The sequence below is a fragment of the Pongo pygmaeus genome, chromosome 2 (genome assembly GCF_028885625.2).
Source record: "Pongo pygmaeus isolate AG05252 chromosome 2, NHGRI_mPonPyg2-v2.0_pri, whole genome shotgun sequence".
Taxonomy (NCBI): domain Eukaryota; kingdom Metazoa; phylum Chordata; class Mammalia; order Primates; family Hominidae; genus Pongo; species Pongo pygmaeus.
The window spans coordinates 17999278-18018112 of NC_085930.1; the positions used below are offsets into that span (position 1 = coordinate 17999278).

General features: G+C 34.4%; 1 protein-coding gene across 21 annotated transcripts in view; it reads right to left on the reverse strand.

The window, feature by feature from the left end:
- ROBO2 (roundabout guidance receptor 2) overlaps nt 1–18835 on the reverse strand; it is a 608922-nt gene that overhangs the window by 88306 nt on the left and 501781 nt on the right. For all 21 annotated transcript variants that reach the window (XM_054482584.2, XM_054482581.2, XM_054482583.2 and 18 more), the window contains 5 exons: nt 14907–15078; nt 7741–7946; nt 3172–3253; nt 2580–2742; nt 800–966 (listed from right to left, as the gene is read on the reverse strand). In XM_054482584.2, coding sequence (XP_054338559.1) covers nt 800–966; nt 2580–2742; nt 3172–3253; nt 7741–7946; nt 14907–15078 — 790 coding nt within the window. The remainder of the gene's footprint in view (nt 1–799; nt 967–2579; nt 2743–3171; nt 3254–7740; nt 7947–14906; nt 15079–18835) is intronic.

An 18835-nucleotide genomic window follows, 5' to 3' on the forward strand; every position in this document is an offset into this window, starting at 1 on the left:
AAACTATAATGTAGCATTGTATATTAAACCTCAGACTCCAGTGACTTCTCAGTTTGAAGAGACAGGTAATAAGGATAAAATTATGAAATCTTCCATTTTGAAATCGTATTTTAATATTTTATGTGTATTTTACATTATAGTCGAAAGAACTGAGTTCTTTAGAAAGAAAACTTGATTTCCTGCTTTCTGTAATAAATTGCTCCTTTAAAAATCTGATTTAACGAAATTCATTGTAGCAGTGGTTGTAAAACTTATACATCAGCATCACAAGGAGGGTTTGTTAAACAAACACTGGGCCCCAACCTCAGAGCATTTGAATTTGAGCCTGAAAATGTGTGTTTCTAACAGTTGTAGGCTATGCAGATGCTGCTTACCCAGGAACCATACTGTGAGAACTATAAAAACAGAATTCCAAAACAATAGGACATAATTTTCATACCTCTATTTGGGCATCTATTCATTAAAGACCACTTTTCCTTTATTGCGTAATTAATTTTAAAGAAGGAGAAACATTTTCCTCCCTTTGAAATATAGTGAAGCTCTAATTTAGTGAATTCATTCTACGTAGAGGTACCCAATGATTTTGTTTATTTTTTGCTGAATAAACCCGAAAACTCCAGAAAGAGAACACATCTCACCGAGGTAAACAGCAAGCTACCTTCTCCTTCCCTAGATACAACCTAGTGAGCCATCATACAAAGCAATGCAGGCACATGTATATCTCCTCATCAATCCCCTCGTTCTTCAATATCTGATGTTTCTGCCTAGAACCAGTCTTGTTGACAGCTATTGAAAGTACCTTGTGTGCGCACAGGATCTGACATGGGACTTGGGTCACTGAGACCTTGGGGGTTGATCGCTCTGACCATGAATAAGTAGATTGTATTGGGCCGCAGTCCTCTTACAGTATAGAGGGTGGTCTTTACATGGTTTGCCACGGTCTGCCAGCTGTTGCTCACTGATTGGCTGAAACGCAAACAGAAATTTCATTTAAAGAACGGTCATTTGAAGATCGGAAATGGAGTTGGGTATCAATGACAAAGGTTAATGGCTGGAAATTAAACACACACACACACAACACTTGAAGTGTTCAGCCCAATAAATGAAACATTTGGATGATTTCAATTTATTCCACAACAAAGCCGAGCCCACCTAACGAAAGTGCCATGCACAACACAATTAAACTCAGCCCAGGAGATGTGACAGCCCTTTGCTAATGCACAGCAGCCCACTACATGAATACCTGTAAAAGGAACAGAGGCCAAGATCACAACATCAAGTTTATACAATAAGTATGGTCCTCGTAAATGTATATATATATATACCTTGAAAAGAATTAACCTGTAGAAAGAATAAATGGACTACAGAGTAAATTATGCATTTTCCTGTTACAAGGTGTGTTTTCTTTTGCATCATTTTCCACATGCAATATTATAACAGAGCCTTCTAAACTACACATCTGTAAAAGAAGAGAGGAAGCAGGCAATGAATATTGTCCCTCGGTTACATTCTTAATAAAATTGTACATTACACAGTATTGTGATTTCTCATCTCAGAACGGTGAACTCTCTCTGAATTTGTGTGTGAGGACCCATTTAGAGCCAGCCACAGATGGATGCCATTTTAGAACAGTTTGTCTAAAGTCAAATGCCACTTTTTCCCAGAGGAAGGGGAAAATGTAATTTTCGGGGTGGTCAGTTTATTTTTCTGATATCCTTAACTGTCCACGCATAAGAATTATAGAAACGTAGTATTTTCAAATTTGAAAATTAAACACCTAGCATTACCTTAAATCATGATTAGAGAAGCCTTATAAGAAAGTGATCATTTGTCCTAATGTTTAAAAAAAACAGTGGTTATCCATTAAAATTTATACTGTCACATAGAAGCACATTTGAAAGGGAACATGAAAGCATATTTTACCATTTGTGTAAGCATTTCATCAAATTCTCATAAGACAATTTTATACTGATATTTGCTAATTTACATTTAAATCTTTAAATTGGCAACAATTATTTCAGATAACACGTGGAAACATCTTTTCCATTAAGCAACTAGAAGCACATGGAATAAATTTATTAATTATTGTTGTTAATTTTCTCTCAGGCATATCTAATAGATGTATGTAATATATGGCATAAAAACACTGGGATTATTTTAAGTTCTGCTCTAATTATTAGGAATATAAATGCCAGAGTCCCCTGTTTCAATAAATGTCACCTAACTTTAAAAAGTGCCTGTGCCTATGCCTAATTAAAATATTTTCTACCCAGTTCAGATGCCTAAATTCTCACCTTAAATCCCTACAATGGTCTGGGTAAAGAATGGAGCTAAGTGATTATGTAATGAACTGGATCCCCAGAGACCTAGGCATGAATAATGCATATTTAAATCTTATAATTAAGTTGTAAACTAAAAGTATTAACTCTGTTCTTGAATAAAGTCAGAGAGAAGAGATCAATTCTTAAAATGCATTGACTGGACATGTTTTTAATAAAACAGCAGGATAGTTCAGGTGACATTTTAGAATAAAGGAGCTAAAACAAAACCCAATGGAGAAAGAAGGAATTGTCCCATACCTGAAAGCCTCAATGATATATGCACTTGCTGGAAGGGCTCCAGGGGTACCTGGTTGCCAGGACAAGGTGACACTGTTCTTAGTAACATCAGTGACCTGCGGTTTGGATGGTGGCCCTGGCAGGTCATTTAAATCATAGTTTTTACTGATTGTTGCTCCAGACTCTATAGAGGACAGACAGAAAAAACTTCATTCCTGATTGCATAAGTTGACAATACTGCCTAAAAGAAGGAAGCAGTCTACTAAAGGACTTGACCTAGACAATGAGAAATTCATCTCCATGAATCAGACGTATGTCAGTGAATATTTGCTTCTCCTACATGTTAATAAAAGTAAGCTGTGCTTTTACACAGGATCGTTAGAATTCCTTACACTTCAGAGGAAATAAAATAACAAGGTTATCAAGGACAAGTGTATTAAATTCCACAAATGTATGTGCAAATTCATGCATGAATTAAAAAATGGCGTTGAATGTAAAGACTTAAATTTACATTCAGTGAATTAAACACTTTGATCTCTCCTTAACTTATTATTTGATATTGAGCTATCACTAAAAGGGGCTCAAGATTTCTCCTAATTCACGAAGTCCTCACCTGTCACATCCAGCACTGCACTCCAGGAAGTCTCTCCACTTGAACTTGTAGCCACACAAGTATAAGTGCCAGTATCAGAAATCTAGCGTGCATAGAAGGGAGAGAATTAAATTGTTTCAGTCAATTTGTAGAATGATTACTCAATGACAGCCAGGCAATGTTTAATTTCTTAAAATTAGATGTATCATTTTGTTGTCTAAATTATGCATTAGAGTCAATCATATGTATACATAAAATAATGAAATAAATTCATATAATGTTATTCATAACATTGATCCAAAGGGCTTTTAAAAATATTTATGCACCTCAATGTTAATTTGCCTGATAAACAATTTGCCCTTCTCTTTTTCTTCCTCCGTGACAATACTCTTACCTCTTAACTCCATTTTATGGTGGGGCTCTACTATATCTAAGTTGTTTATGAACGACTCAGAACAGAACTCATTCAGAATCTCACAAAATTACAGAGAAGCAGTAATGCAAAACTGTTCTGTCTCAAATAAACTATGTTTCAATGAATAAAATGTACCTGAGTAAATAAGCAATAAGACAATAAGGGATCACACTTTCTTTCTTTTGAAAGACATGGAAAAAAGTGAAGAAGAAAAAGAACTTTTTTTTTCTTCTGAGACAGAGTTTTGCTCTTGTTGCCCAGGCTGGAGTGCAATGGCTCGATCTTAAGCTCACTGCAACCTCTGCCTCCTAGGTTCAAGCAATTCTCCTGCCTCGGACTCCCAAGTAGCTGGGATTACAGGCATGTGCCACCATGCCTGACTAACATTGTATTTTTAGTAGAGACAGGGTTTCTCCATATTGGTCAGGCTGGTCTTGAACTCCTGACCTCAGGTGATCCGCCTGCCTCAGCCTCCCAAAGTGCTCGGATTACAGGTGTGAGCCACCGTGCCCGGCCAGAAAAAGAAATGTTTTTAAGGTAAATTTCTTCATTTAAAAACCTCAATATTCACTTATATGTAAATTGCAGTAGTGGAACAAGGAATAGAATAAAGTATCATTAAAAAAATGTGGCTTATGGAGTGACTGCAATTTCAAGCTGAAAGGGAACATAAATATATCATAATTCATAACTCTTTTTTGATCACAATTGAAACTTGCCATTTCATCGACCACTTAAAATGGTTTTGTTATTCACAGAAGAGTGGCAAAAGACTTTCAGAAAAAGTTGATAATATAATCAAGAGTTCTCTTTTACAAATGCAAGAAGCAGAAGATTCTGTGATTATATTTTGAATAAAGCCCCAAGATCAATAAAAGAGGCAACTCCAAAATTCTGTGTGATCAAGCCTTGTGGCTTACACTGCAAACAACATTCATTCTCTTCAATTTAGGAGTAAAGGAAAAGTCACACTGGGAAGAGAAACTGATGACCAAACAAAGTCAGACGAGGCAGAAGATGTAGAATTAATATTCTGTGATGAACATGAGTCTAATTGTTGATGAAATATAGTCGCTCATGGAATATTATATCTGCTGGGTTCAAACTGTAAGTGTGTTGATGACTCAAGCTTTCTCGATTGATTCTCAGGTAAATCATTAGTGCCTGGATGTTACTGCCATTTCACTATCTTAATTGATTTTAAATGCCATTATGTATTTTAACTTAAGTTTCAAATTGCTCTGGCATGACATTCTTTGCCATATTATCTCTGCACAATTGTCTTCTATTACACAGAGGGATGATGGGGATAGCCATTGTAGAAAGAGCCATTCTTTCAAATGTGGCTGTGCACACATTATAGTCATTAGAAATCTTTGCATTTAAGAAGCATCACTCACAAACTAAATATAATGAGCCAAGGTTGGATTTTAATGGGATGTTCATTTGAATATGGTCTGTGAAAGAGTAAAAGAATTTGCATTTTATTATAGCTGTTGAACTAAAATGTAGCACTTGTTATTACTTGCAAATGCTAAAAGAAAAGTATGTAGGTAATGCTTCTTAACTGCATCTCCTTGTCATTGTGTGGAGATACAAGTATGACATTAGCTGTGGTAGGTATGTTTTAATGAGTGCTGGAATATTCTACTTCTCAAAAGATAAAGATTCAGTTACCAATTAGCTGGCCTAGAAGAACACAGTATTCATCACGTTATTTTTTTCCCTTGCATTAAGTACTGAAAAAAAAAAGTGAGACACAAAGGAATACAGCCTACAGAAACTCTCTTGACTGTATGAGTGAACTATTGGAAAGTCCACTTCTGTCTCCCTTTAAGGACAGTCATGTTACAGGAAAAGAACAACATTTTCATTTTGGTGTCCTCATAAACCTAAATATTGTTGCTAAAACTCACTCTTGGTATTACCATCATCGCCACATTTTATTCCTTTAATTTTAAATAATGTATTTTTCTGGTCAGGAGTGCTTCTCATCTTTTCCACCCTTGTCCTTTTACCCTTAATAAATTGCTTTAAAATGAGATTAATGTGCAGGCAAATCCCATCATCTACTTTTCTCCTTGTGCACTTGGCTGCAGACAAGCCCCCAGGAGCTGGCATCTCAGAGAGACTACTCAGAAGCCTGTCAGGGGCTCAAAGTTTGTTTGACATCATCAAGCATCCACCTTTAATTGCTTCTTTCAAACACTACTAGAAATCTTGACTACTCAAGCATACCCTTTAATTCAGTGATACAGTGAAAATGCATTAACCCCTATGGCCCAAGTCTGCCTTTAGCCCAGAAATAGAGGTTAAAGTGTTTACACAAAGAGAGTTGGCATTAATTTTTTAATAACTTCCATTTTGTTCAAAGAAGGTTAACAATTAATTTACAATCAATAAAAAGGCAGGCTCAAAATATTTGCATTAATTTACTTTTTTAAACTCAACTTGGCAGCATTTTTTCTACTTAAAGCAATAATTAATGCCTGTATCTCAAAAATTAAAGATAAATATTATATATATAAAGTAAAAACTTATGTGTGCATGTGTGTGCATGTAGCAAAAATAGTCACTTTGCTTTCTGATACACATCTGTATGATACAGTGATAATCAGATAAACATATAATTGTAAATATATTCCCATCATAAAAGAACAATATGCTAAATTGTGATCATTTGGAAATAAGTGTAGTTAAAAATTTTTGCCTTTCTTTTTAGCTCCAGAATGGGAAAATTCTAAAATGCTGTTTTATTTTGTTTTTCTTCATCTTGGCTCTGAATTTCTACCTGGACACAAGATTCTACAGATGGCTCCTCCACTGAAGTTTTCTTCACGCACTATTACATCATCTACCTTAGTTCTGGGTCGCATCCCCAATCTTGTGATTACTAAAACATACTCTCCAGCTTTCGCATAGCACTTGCTACATGGCAGTTAGGAGGAAGGGACTTACCATACCTAGTTGAATGAGTTGAATGTACAGATAGAAGACAGGTGCCCTCCATGATAACATCCTTCTGGTATTTGTATCTTGTGTAATCTCTCACCTGGAGTGTAAGTGGGACCTGTTGGTTCCCTTCTGGCCAATATAATATTGCAAAAGTGTCAGTATGTCATGTTTGTGATTTGTTCCACAGGACTGTAGTGCCCATCTTACTAGGAGACTCTCTTCCTTGCTGACTTGGAGGAAGCAAGTAGTCATATGGGGAAGATCCAGATGGCAAGGAACTAAAGGCAACCTCCTGCCAACAGCCATTGAGAAGGTGAGGTTGTTAGTCCAGTAGCCACAAGGAACTGAATGCTACCAAGAGTAATGTTGATTGGAAGCAAATCCAGCCTGTGTCAATCTTCAGATGAGACGGCAACTCTAAATGACATCTAGCTGGAGCCTTGTAAGACCCAGAAGCAAAACACGCAGCTCAGTCATGCCTAGGCTCCTAACTCACAGAAACTGTGATGTAATATATCTGTGTTGCTTTTAGCCACTATATTTTTGTTCATATTGTTCCATAATAATAGATAACTGATACAATATTCAAAAGTAGACATTTTATTTTGAATTGCTCCTGAAGCAGGAATGACTTGTTAAGTTGCCAGGAATGCTCATTTTTTATCATGTAAACGTCAGTAAAAAACCACCAATGCCTTGTTCTTTCCATGGGCTTAAATCTAAACTACACACACAACTTAACCTACAATCTAAGGTTTTCCACTAACCAGGAAAACTTGCCTTTTATGTACTCAGTCTCATCTCTTTATTTTTCCTCTACTCAACTCTTTGGCCAAGCCACCTTATCTACATTTTCTTACAATTTCTTTTGCTAATGAAAGTAAATCAGAAGCGTTTGTTGTTTTTGTCATTTCCAATATCCTATTACTTGTATTAATGCTATGTGTTTAAGATTTCTAGATTTATTGACTGTATACATATGGAATGGGATACAGGAATAAAAGTTTCGAGATTCTGTTATGAATGTGTGAGTCACGTAAAAACTGCGACCTTTCCTCTAATTTCAATTCATCGTTTTTAAGATAAGTAATAACATTAACTGTTTTTAAACGTACAGCAATTATACTAGGATGTAAGATTTTAAGTTCACTACGCAATTTTTCCATAGAGCAGTACTTATGTGTGGATGATAATTCAAGTACAAGTCCAATATTACTTACCCGTAAATTCTTAATCTGCAGTGTGCCTTGCTCTTGAATTGTTGCTCTTGGATCTCTACCCGGAAAAGTAAATCCCTCCTTTAACCAGCTAATTACAGGAAGAGGATCACCAGTGGCTTTACATTTCAGTAACGCTGTACCATCCACTGCCAGCGTTTGGTTGGCTGGGCCTTGTAGAATTATAGGTGGAGGTCTATCTGTCAAAACTGAAGAATAAAGCTCTTTTCAGGGTATTTTAACATCAATGTAGTTCAGTAGGCTTGATATATTGACACTGAAAGTAAGGTTAAAGCCCCAACACAATATATATTACTTATAACTTATTCTAAGCAATATGTATATTCTTAGTAATGTATATTCTAAATCTATCATATATCTATCATTTATATGTACATACATATATACTATACTAAGGCCATACTATTTATTGTCAATAACTTCCTCTGCATTACCTATAACTAAAATGGCATTGAGATAAATTCTGACATTTTATAAAGACTTAATTATATAAAAAGGCTTAGGCTTAGTCATATTAAAATTAAAATTAAAATATGAATAGCTTTGGCAGTCAGTCACCTATGAAATGTTCATTTTATCTCATATGCATATTTAAGAAAGTGTGTGAAGTATCATATGAGTACAGCCAATTTTCACTTTTGCATTTATCATAAATATAGTACATAATTTCCCCCTTATGGCACCAGTTATGTGCTGTATTTATATAGGCTAAAATATTTCTGTTGATGTTAAAATATTAGATTATAAATAATTTACTTCCAAAATTGTGATATTAGCTTATCAAATTATGGTCATATCATTTGGATGATTTGATTTAATTAGTGCTTATAATTGATCAAAGAAAAGTAGTCTAGATTATATTTATCACATGACAAAAACAGTGCTTGTGCAAAATCAGTGTTTACATGTATATCAATTGTCGTGTTCATTTGGATAAATTTTCCATAATTTCTAAATGTTTAGCTTAGTATTGCTTTTTATTTATGAAATACTGTATTTGTAGTAGCATTTCAGTAGTACAGTACTACTGTATTGTCGTAGCATTTCAGCGCTTTTAGAAGTATTTAATGATTATTGAAGAAGGACATCAAAATGTACAGTATTATTTACATGGTTAAGAAAAATATAGACTTGACCGGAGGTAAGATTTCATTTAGAATTCATTAGAAGATCACCATATAATCAAAGGGATATGTCCAGGTCCAAGGAAGTCTTTCTAAAGAGAAAGTTCTGTAAACTTCTCCATAGACAGCATAGACTTTGGTTAATTATCCAAAATATGCTTTTTATTGTGTATGGTTATATGTAACATATAAAATATATGTAGTATATAAAAGAATATATATGAAAAAGACTTCTACAAAAAAGAAAAAATGAATGATGGATTCTAATAATTTCTAAGCAACTGTGAAGATAAACAGTGTTTTTTCTCAAAAAACTCACCTTGTATTACAATGTATATAATTGAAAACACTTTGCTTAACGTTCAAATTTCCTTTGCCCACCAGCTTTTATAAATGGCAGCTTAAAATTACTGTCTTTTCGATTTACTTGTATCATATTTACTAGAGTTCATAGTTTTAGGGAACAAAAGATTAAAGTTAAGCAGCCTTTTCAGAACCTATCATGAGAAAGCCAACCAAATTTAATTGAAGCTAGAATTTATGATACAGGTTTCCTTCATATCAAGACATTGCAGATTCTAGTCAACCTAAACCTACTTTATCAATGATAAAACCTAAGAAAAACAATAAAAACTGTTTATCGTTCACAAACAAAAATCAGAATCATTTATTTCACTGCGTTTTTCATCAAATTCTTACTTTTAATTCTAAATAAAACATTTTAAGAAAATATTGAAGTAGAACATTATAATAATTCTGGCACATCTGTCAGTAATTAGGCAAATAGAAATTCAAACTAAAAGTTTCATGGGACTTATTTTTATGGGTCAAAAATAGAAGGCCAATGAACAAAACACTACGAGTAATTTTTTAATGCAGTGAGAAAGTGAGTCTATATTACCAGAGTAAAGCATACTAATTATATTTTAAATGATTTTTTTTTCAAATTAAATACCTATGCAGAATTCAGGTAACTTCTTATAACTTGCTTTTATTGTCATATCCCTGAAATCATTAGATGCAGCCAAAGGTCATCTAATTAGTTTTTTTCTTTCTTTTTTTTACTGCCCAAATGAGTAGCTCATCACCTTTTGAATGAATCTGATCAATAAAGTAATTGAAAATCTCCTGGCCAGACATAATTTTCAGTTTCAACGATGTTATGGGTGAAAGATGACCACAGGTTTCCATGACACTAAAGTCAAAGGTTAAATGAACATTTAGGGATTCCAGTGATCTGTGAACAACTCCACGGTTTTCTCTCACTATGCATTAGAAATACTCAATAAACCATTCATATAAGATCATGATGTGACATTTATTGTCAGTACAAGATATAAATACATCTTATCTCCCCAGTCTTTTTAGTTTCTATTGGCTCTCTTCACAGAATCCTGATTACAATTTCCTAATTCTCTGAGAGAAAAAGATAGAGCAAAAGAAAAGAAGAAATAAAGAACAACGCCAGTGAACTAATGTGGAAGTCTTTTAGAGAAATATATTGAAACTCAAGTGTATTGAAACATATTAGCTTAATCTATGATCAGTAAAACTGTTGCTCAACATAGCACTATTCAGCATCATTAGCAATTTCATCTTTTATGAATGCTTGAATTATAAATATTTCCAGAAAATGAGTCTAAGTGCAAAAATGTGACAACAGATACACTGCTCTAAATGGAATACAGGCATATCTCAGGGGTATTGTAGGTTTGGTTCTAGACCACAACAACAAAGCAAATATTGCAATAAGGAAGGCCACACAAATTTTGTTTCCCAGTGCATGTAAAAGTTATGTTTACACTATTCTGGAGTCTATTAAGTGTAGAATAATACTATGTCTAAAAAAACAATGTTCATACCTTAAAAATACTTTATTGCTAAAAAATGCTAATGATCATTTGAGCCTAGAGTAGTAATCTTTTTGGTGACGGAGGATCTTGCCTCAGTGCTGATGGTTGCTAACTGACCAGGATGGTGGTTGCTGAAGATTGGGGTAGCGGTGCCAATTTCTTAAAATAAGACAATAAAGCTTACTATATCAATTCACTATTCCTTTCAGGAAAGATTTTTCAGTAGCATGCAATGCTGTGTTATAGCATTTTATCCACAGTAAAATGTCTTTCAAAATTGGAGACAATCCTCTCAAACTCTGATGTTGCTTTATCAATTAAGTTTATGTGATACTTTGAATCCTTTGTTATCACTTCAACAATATTGAACAGAAGTAGATTCCAGCTGAAGTCATCACTTTCTTTGGTCATCCATAAGAAGCAATTCTTCATTTGTTCAATTTGTATCATGTGACTGTAGCAATTTAGTCACATCTTCAGGCTCCACTTCTAATTCTAGTTCTTTTGCTATTTGTACCACATGTGCAGTTACTTCCTCTACTGAAGTCTTGAACCCCCTCAAAGTCATCCAACTTTCCGAACTCCTGGTAATGTTGATGTTTTGCCCTCCTCCCATAAATCATAAATGTTCTTAATGGCATCTATAATGGTATAACCTTTCCAGAAGGTTTTTAATTAACCCTGCCCAGATCCTTCAGTTGAATTACTGTCTATGGCAGCTATAGCCTTAGAAAATATATTTCTTAAATAAGACTTGAAAGTTGAAATTATTCCTTGATCCATGGGCTGCTGAACAGATGTTGTGTTAACAGCTATAAAAACATTAATCTCTTTGTATATCTCTAGCAGAGCTTGGGTGACAAGGTACATCGTAGATGAGAAGTAATATTTTGAAAGGAATAGAATATTTTTTTTTTCTGAAGAGTAGATCTCAACACTATACTTAAAATATTTCAGTAAACCACGCTGTAAAGAGATATGCTGTCATTCAGGCTTTGTTTTTCCATTTATAGAGCACAGGCAGAGTAGATTTGGAATAATTCTAAGGGTCATAGAATTTTTGAAATAGTAAATGAGCATCAGTTTCAACCTAAAGTCACCAGCTGCATTAGTTACTTACAAGAGAGTTAGCCTGTCATTTAAAGCCAGGCATTGACTTCTTTTCTTCAGCTATGAAAGTCCTAGATAACATCTTCTTTCAATATATGGATGCTTTGTCTACACTGAAAATCTGTTTAGTATAGCCACTTTCATGAATGAACTTCTGGATAACTTGATAAAGCTTCCATATTAGCCCTTGATGCTTTACCTTCTACTTTTTGTTACGAAGATGGCTTTTTTCCTCAAATCTCATCAACCAACCCCTGGTAGCTTCAAATTTTTCTTCTACAGCTTCCTCACCTCTCTCAGCCTTCAAGGAATTGAAGACAGTTAGGGCCTTGCTCTGGATTAGGCTTTGGCTTAAGGCAATGTTGTGACTCACTGATCTATCCAGACTCTAAAACTTTCTTCATATCAGCAATAGGTTGTTTGACTTTCTTATCATTTTTTGTGTTCACTGGAGTAGCACTTTTACTTTCCTTCAAAAACCTTTTCTTTGCATGCATAACTTTGCTAACTGTTTAGAACAAGAGGCCCAGCTTTTCGCCTATCTCAGTTTTTGACACGCCTTCCTCACTAAACTTAAGCCTTTGTAGCTTTTAATTTAAAGTCAGAGACATGTGACTTTTCACTTGAACACATGGAGGCCACTGTAGAGGTACTGACTGGCCTAATTCCAATACTTTTGTGTCTCGAGGAATAGGGAGGCTCAGGGAAAGAGAGAACAACAGGGGAATGTCCAGTGCGTAAAGAAACCAGAGCACACACATTTATCAATTAAGTTTACCATCTTATATGGGTGCAGTTTGTGATACTCCCCCAAAATTATAGTAATATCAAAGATCACTGGTCACAGACCACCATAACAGATGTAATAATAACGGCATTGTTTGAAATATTCTGAGAATTACCAAAATGTGACACAGAGGCACAACGTGAGCACATGATATTAGCAAAATGGCACCAACAGACTTGCTTGACCCAGGGTTTCCATAAACCTTCAATTTGTAAAAACCATGGTATCTGCAAAGTACAATAAAGGAAGGTGTATGCCTGTAATCACTTCTTTCTCTGAACATGACATACGTTTTCATTCTACCATGGAATTTCAAATGGCTCTACAATTCCCTGAATTATATCAAAATAAGTGTGTTCAAAATGAAAATAATGGCTCAGATAGTATTAAATCATTAACCTGTATGAAAGATCAAAACTATGAGTAGAAGCTTAGGGCATCACCAATGTGGCAACTTCATATTTAGAGACAGATTCATTGATAATATGTGTGTACATATTTAGTTCTTATAGTTTAATTTCTTTACTGTCAAAATCAACAACACTGTAACTTCCAGTCAATGTTTCTGCAAAAGGATCTTGACTTTGTAATTGCTTACTCAAGTAAAAATCAATATAGGAATTAATATTCAAGCCAGTTGTAACAAAATGTTTAGAGCAATCTCAGTTGGCAGAAGATTTAAAATTGGTCATCACTTATTTTTGACCACAGAAAGAAAGCTAGAATAACTACTGTTTTGTAAGATAGCATGAGCTAGTGTAAGGTCTCAAAGGTTTTCCATTTATTGTATCAGACGTAATTCAGAATATCCACCTGTTTTACGAACAATAACAGTCACATCAACTGGCTCTTCTAGTTCATCAACTTTGCTTCCTACAAATATGGTTTGCCTTTTCCATAACAATTTCTTCATTTAGAAACATTTGAGAGTCAATCTTCTATAAAATATTATAAGTAGCTAAATGATAGCTGGTATCTTAAGTATTACATTTGGAGTGTTCTTAGGAATATAGAATAAAATGTAGGCTTTGGCCAGAATATCTTATTTTTCAAGTGTATGTATCTGGACATTTTTGCTAACAGGTGAAAACATAAGATCTTTTTAATGATTAATAATTATCTCTTATTCTTTTAAAGAAATATGGAGGTACAAAGAATCAAAGACCTTGCCCATCTAAGGAAGAATTTCTCATCACTGCTATCCTTGAACCTGACTTCTCCTTTCAGTTCCGTAGCAGTAAATCTCTGCAGCATCAGCAGGTGCAGCCATTAACGATTCAATGTCCCTGCAGCCAATGTTTGTCTGTTCTATTTATTCCCATTCCTGACATGTCACTGAATCAGGCCATACCATGAACAGATATTAAAAAATACTGCCTTTCTATTAATTTTAAATGAACTTTTAATCTACATGTAAATTTAAATTGTATAAAAGCACATCAAATTTCACCAGCAGAGAAAGAAGGGGATCAAGAGAGGCCACAGACCAAAGCACTTGTATCTCAGAAGCCAGCATTAGAGGAGAAAACAAAAATAAAAATCCTCACAAATAAAGGAGAGTAAGAAAGAATTTTCAGTTTAAGACATCAAAGAATAGAGATTAAATTCACGCTCAGAGGTTCATGAAATATCTCAAATTTGCTAGCTGTCAATTGTGACAAATAAGCTGCTGGGAAAAAATCAGATTACGCAGAGCCCTTCATCCTTTTCAACTTTCACTATGAATGTAGATGCCTCAGTTAAGATTCAAAGTGCATATGTGCAAATAAAAATAATAATTTTAGCATTGTTCAGCACTTTGAAAGGTAGTTAATTTAACTTAGTGAAAGCATAATTAAAATCATAGGAATGTCCTAATGTGATTAGCTAACTAAAATCTCATCTCTGATAATATTAAAGGTGGTATCACCTCCTCCTAGGGTGAAATAAAATTATTAATGTCTAGTAGAACCAATCGTGTCAGCCAAAGACTAAATAAAAATATACAGATTACATTTCAGCATGCAGTGAGTGTGATGACATTTATTTAAAATAATGCACTATTCTATTTTTAAGAATTAAGTAAATTATCTCTGAAGTTCTTCTTTGGGGAAAATAAGTGGTATTCAATCAGGGAGAATTAGAAACTACCAAAAGAATGTGACCTGGATTCAAACTTAAAAGATAAGCATACATAGAAATGATTTAACAAATCAGCAAACTCCACATGGTTAACGTGTATCTAAAAATAAAAATCAATGTTTTCATAAGACAAATCTAGTAAAGATATCGCACCATCAGTAACCTCCAGTTGAGCTTTTGCTAAAATGCTTCCTGCCACAGTTAAAGCCTGGCAGATGTAGTAACCCGCGTCGGAACGTTGAATGTTGGTGATTGTGAGGTCTCCAGTTGGTGACACTGAGCATCTACTGTTGGGCTGCTGGGGTTGGTTTGGGAAAAGTAGGTTCTGTGGAAGCAAGCACAATCTCATCAATATTCATTTTCCACTTAAAAAAATATGTTAATAAAAGCTACTACAATTAAGGAATATAGTGGGAAAAAGAAAATACATAGATTAAAATACATATGGTTCAGAAATGTTTAAACGCCACACAGTGGGTTTCACTAATAAAGGTTTTCCAAATCATGGTGAAATAATATCCTCTAAGAAGTCAATATTTTCTAGTTGAAAGAATAATCATCTGTGTTTTTAAAGAATGGGGATCTTTTTCACATCCTGATTTTCTGCTAGTTACTTAATATCTTTGAAGCTTGTTTCTTCATGTGGAAAATGGGCAAAACAATTCTTATCTGACTCAACTACTAAAGCCTCATGAAGATCTGGCCATAACATTGACTGTGTATGGGTTGTATAAACCGCACAGCTCTGAAGAATGCAAAATATGATTGCTGTTGATCATTTTGAATACTTGATGGACTCAATTGAATTTCTCCCAAAGTTGTTCAAAAGTGTGTGACAGAGAGCTGACTGTACTTCTGCTGTAAAGTTTTCGCAGCTTTGAATGGGGCTATAAACAAATGCTACAATTTAAGCAAGATTAAGCAAATTACTGAAGATAAAAAGAAAATGTAGAATGTTTCTAAAAGTGTGTTACCTTAAACAATTTCATAATATTACTTTCTTTTTAAAACAAAATTACTTGTTTACTCTATATCTCATATATACATATAGCATAATTACAAATTGTAAAAGTTCAGCTATGAGAGGAGTAACATTAATTTGGATGAACTATGTTGCTTTACTGTTGTTCAATTAAGAAAAACATTTGAGTATAATAAATTACATTGGGGCATGTTTCCAAGTTGGATTATAAATAAGGAGATATCAATTTTTATGTTGTATTTACTTACAAAAAAGGACATTATAACCCTCTGGGATCTGTTTCTCCATATAGTAATTAATTTTCCAGGTTTGTAATTAAACAGTTTCAATACGTTGCAATCAGGAGGTAATAGCATTCAATGAAAGATACAGGACACATTTTCACCTTAAAATGTTTTTACCCTTGAAGTAATACCAATGGAAGAGGATAAAATAGGGTATTAACACTTTTCAATTATGCTAAATGACTTTAATCCTGCAAATGATGTCCTGTTTTAATTAGAAGCTCTTCTCTTTATTGCAACATGATGGATGTCCACTTTATTAGATTCAAGTGTGACACTATAAGCCCACTTTACATAAACATTACCATGTTATTAAACTCCTTCTAAAACAAGTGATGTTTGCTAGCATGTCAGGAATGTAATTTCAATATGCTATTGACCTCTTATAAAAAGTGTACTACTATATAAGGCTAGACATTTTCATGCATAGAAACACAATTTGAGAATCAGCTGATTCTACTGTAGATTCCAAATGTATTATCAAAATAAACGAGCTAAAAGAGAGAGTCTAAATTTTGAAGTCACTTGAAAATGATACAATAACTCAAAGTGCACACTTTCCCACAATTAGCCATTAGAATACTAATTTACATAGCACTAATATATCAGATGGGCTTTATTCTCTACAGGATCGCTTCCTCTACAATGTACCATCAGTCCACCTTCTAAATGATTCGTTGACATGGAAAATGGCATTATATGAAGGTTAACCCATCATTTTTATTCTCTGCTTGCATGACATAGGCAAAAGAAAATGGATTACAAGCAAAAACCGGGAACCTCACAGCTCTTCCCGCCTTGGAGAGTGCCTGGGTATCCTATTAGAGCTAATTGGCATTATCAGCATATATTGAGAAATATGGACCATTAAGTTCAGGCTTTTAACTGTTTCTACTGATGGATGGTCATAGATCACTGTAAAAACTGGGTACTGGAAACGGTAAGACCGATTTATTTTTTCCCAATATCCCAATTCATGATTTGAGAATTTATAATTTGCTCAAGCACTTCTCTCTTGTTCTCATTCACAGTATTTTCTCTCTCTGTGTATCTCTCTCTCTCTCTCTTTCTCTTTCTCTTTCTCTCCCACCACATCCCTCTCTATCTCTACCTCTATCTCTCTGATGGGAGAGAGATAGGTGAGGAAAAGAAAACTAGACATAAGATTTTATGTAGTCTTTAACATTAATATCTCTGGAATTATATGCCACTTTGTCAAATACAGAAAAAGGAATACTTAAATGCTATTTAATTGTTATTTATTTTGAAACCATTAACAAAGATGTAGCATATTTAAATATCCTATGTTTATTAAGCTACACAGCCAATATACATTGTATGCACTACCTTGTAATTCAACTTGGAGCTACTTTAGGGAATGTGATTTACACCTGATATGGTCTTAGCTATATAATAACAAGACACATTATAATGAGATTTCACTCAATACATGGATTTAAAGTGTGAGTATGCAATGATCAAATTGCTTTACATCATTATATTTACTGTCAGTGACATAACATTTTGCTTAACCTTCATAATCTGTAAAGCAATTTTATATATAAACTGACTTATTCATTTAAACTTTGTTTGTGTGAAGTAAAATGTTTTAGCCCTGTGTTTTAGATTAAGAAAATGAGTTTCAGTACATTTAAATAGCACTACAAAAGTTGTACAATTTATAAGGAGGAAAGTGGATTTTGAATTCTCTCCTTTGTGTGTGTGTGTGTGTGTGTGTGTGTGTGTATGCATGTGTATGTGTGTGGTATGTGTCTATGTGTATGCGTGTGTCTATGTGTGTGCATGTGTGTCTATGTGTATGTGCATGATGTGTGTATATGTGTGTATTTGTGTGCATGTCTCTGTGTGTGGCGTGTGTGTATGTGTGTGGTATGTGTGTGTATATGTGTGTGTGTGTATATGTGTGTGTGTCTATGTGTGTGTGTATGTGTTTGTCATGCTGCCTTACACTTACTTTAGAGTCTGAGATGCTAACATCTGAAAAGAAATTTAAAGCAAACAGTCAAAGAACTCTATGTGTAGAAACCTATTTTATAATTACTAAATTATAAAGAAGATTTGAGAGTTAAGGCCTGGAACAGTTCTGATGTGGGATAAGGCAGCGGCCATCACCTTTCCTTAGATTCCCATCACTACATTTACATTCCACAAATCACAGGAGGAATGACTCCACCAAGGAGAGTTGAGTGAGGAATAAAAGGCCATTCGTCCATCCAGACTGAGCTGTTAGAACTGCTCACTATGAGCTGGTACAGGAATTTATAGAAACCCACAACAATTAGAGATAACGGCTGAACAGAACTTCTACAGGCTTCCTTGCACACATGTATGTTGCAGATAAATATATATGTAAGCTTTAATCAACAGAGTCTTCTAATGCAACTTACATTTCCCATCTCTGGCCAAGGTTTTAGGTTTCCAGAGATGTTTAATAATGATTTCCATTATTCCCAAGGAAATTCTTCTGGAACGTGTAGTAATAACAGAATGTGATGAGGAAGACCACCAGTAGGTCTCTTCCTCAGAATATGCCTAGTAGTGCATGTTTCTAGAAAGTTTAGAAGGAAAATATCTCCAGGTCCCATGGGAATGCACAGATAAATTATTTTGCAAACCACACAATTTTTAATCTAGTTTTAGCTGGAAATTTCACTCATTGACTACGAACCTAGAGGCTAAGCAGTTGTCCAACTTTAGACAAAGTTCTAAATGAGAAAACTAGTGTATCCAGTTGACTTTCCATAGAGACTCTGAGAGGCCATGTTGCCCAGAGAGGGCCCTGGAGAGGACAAACC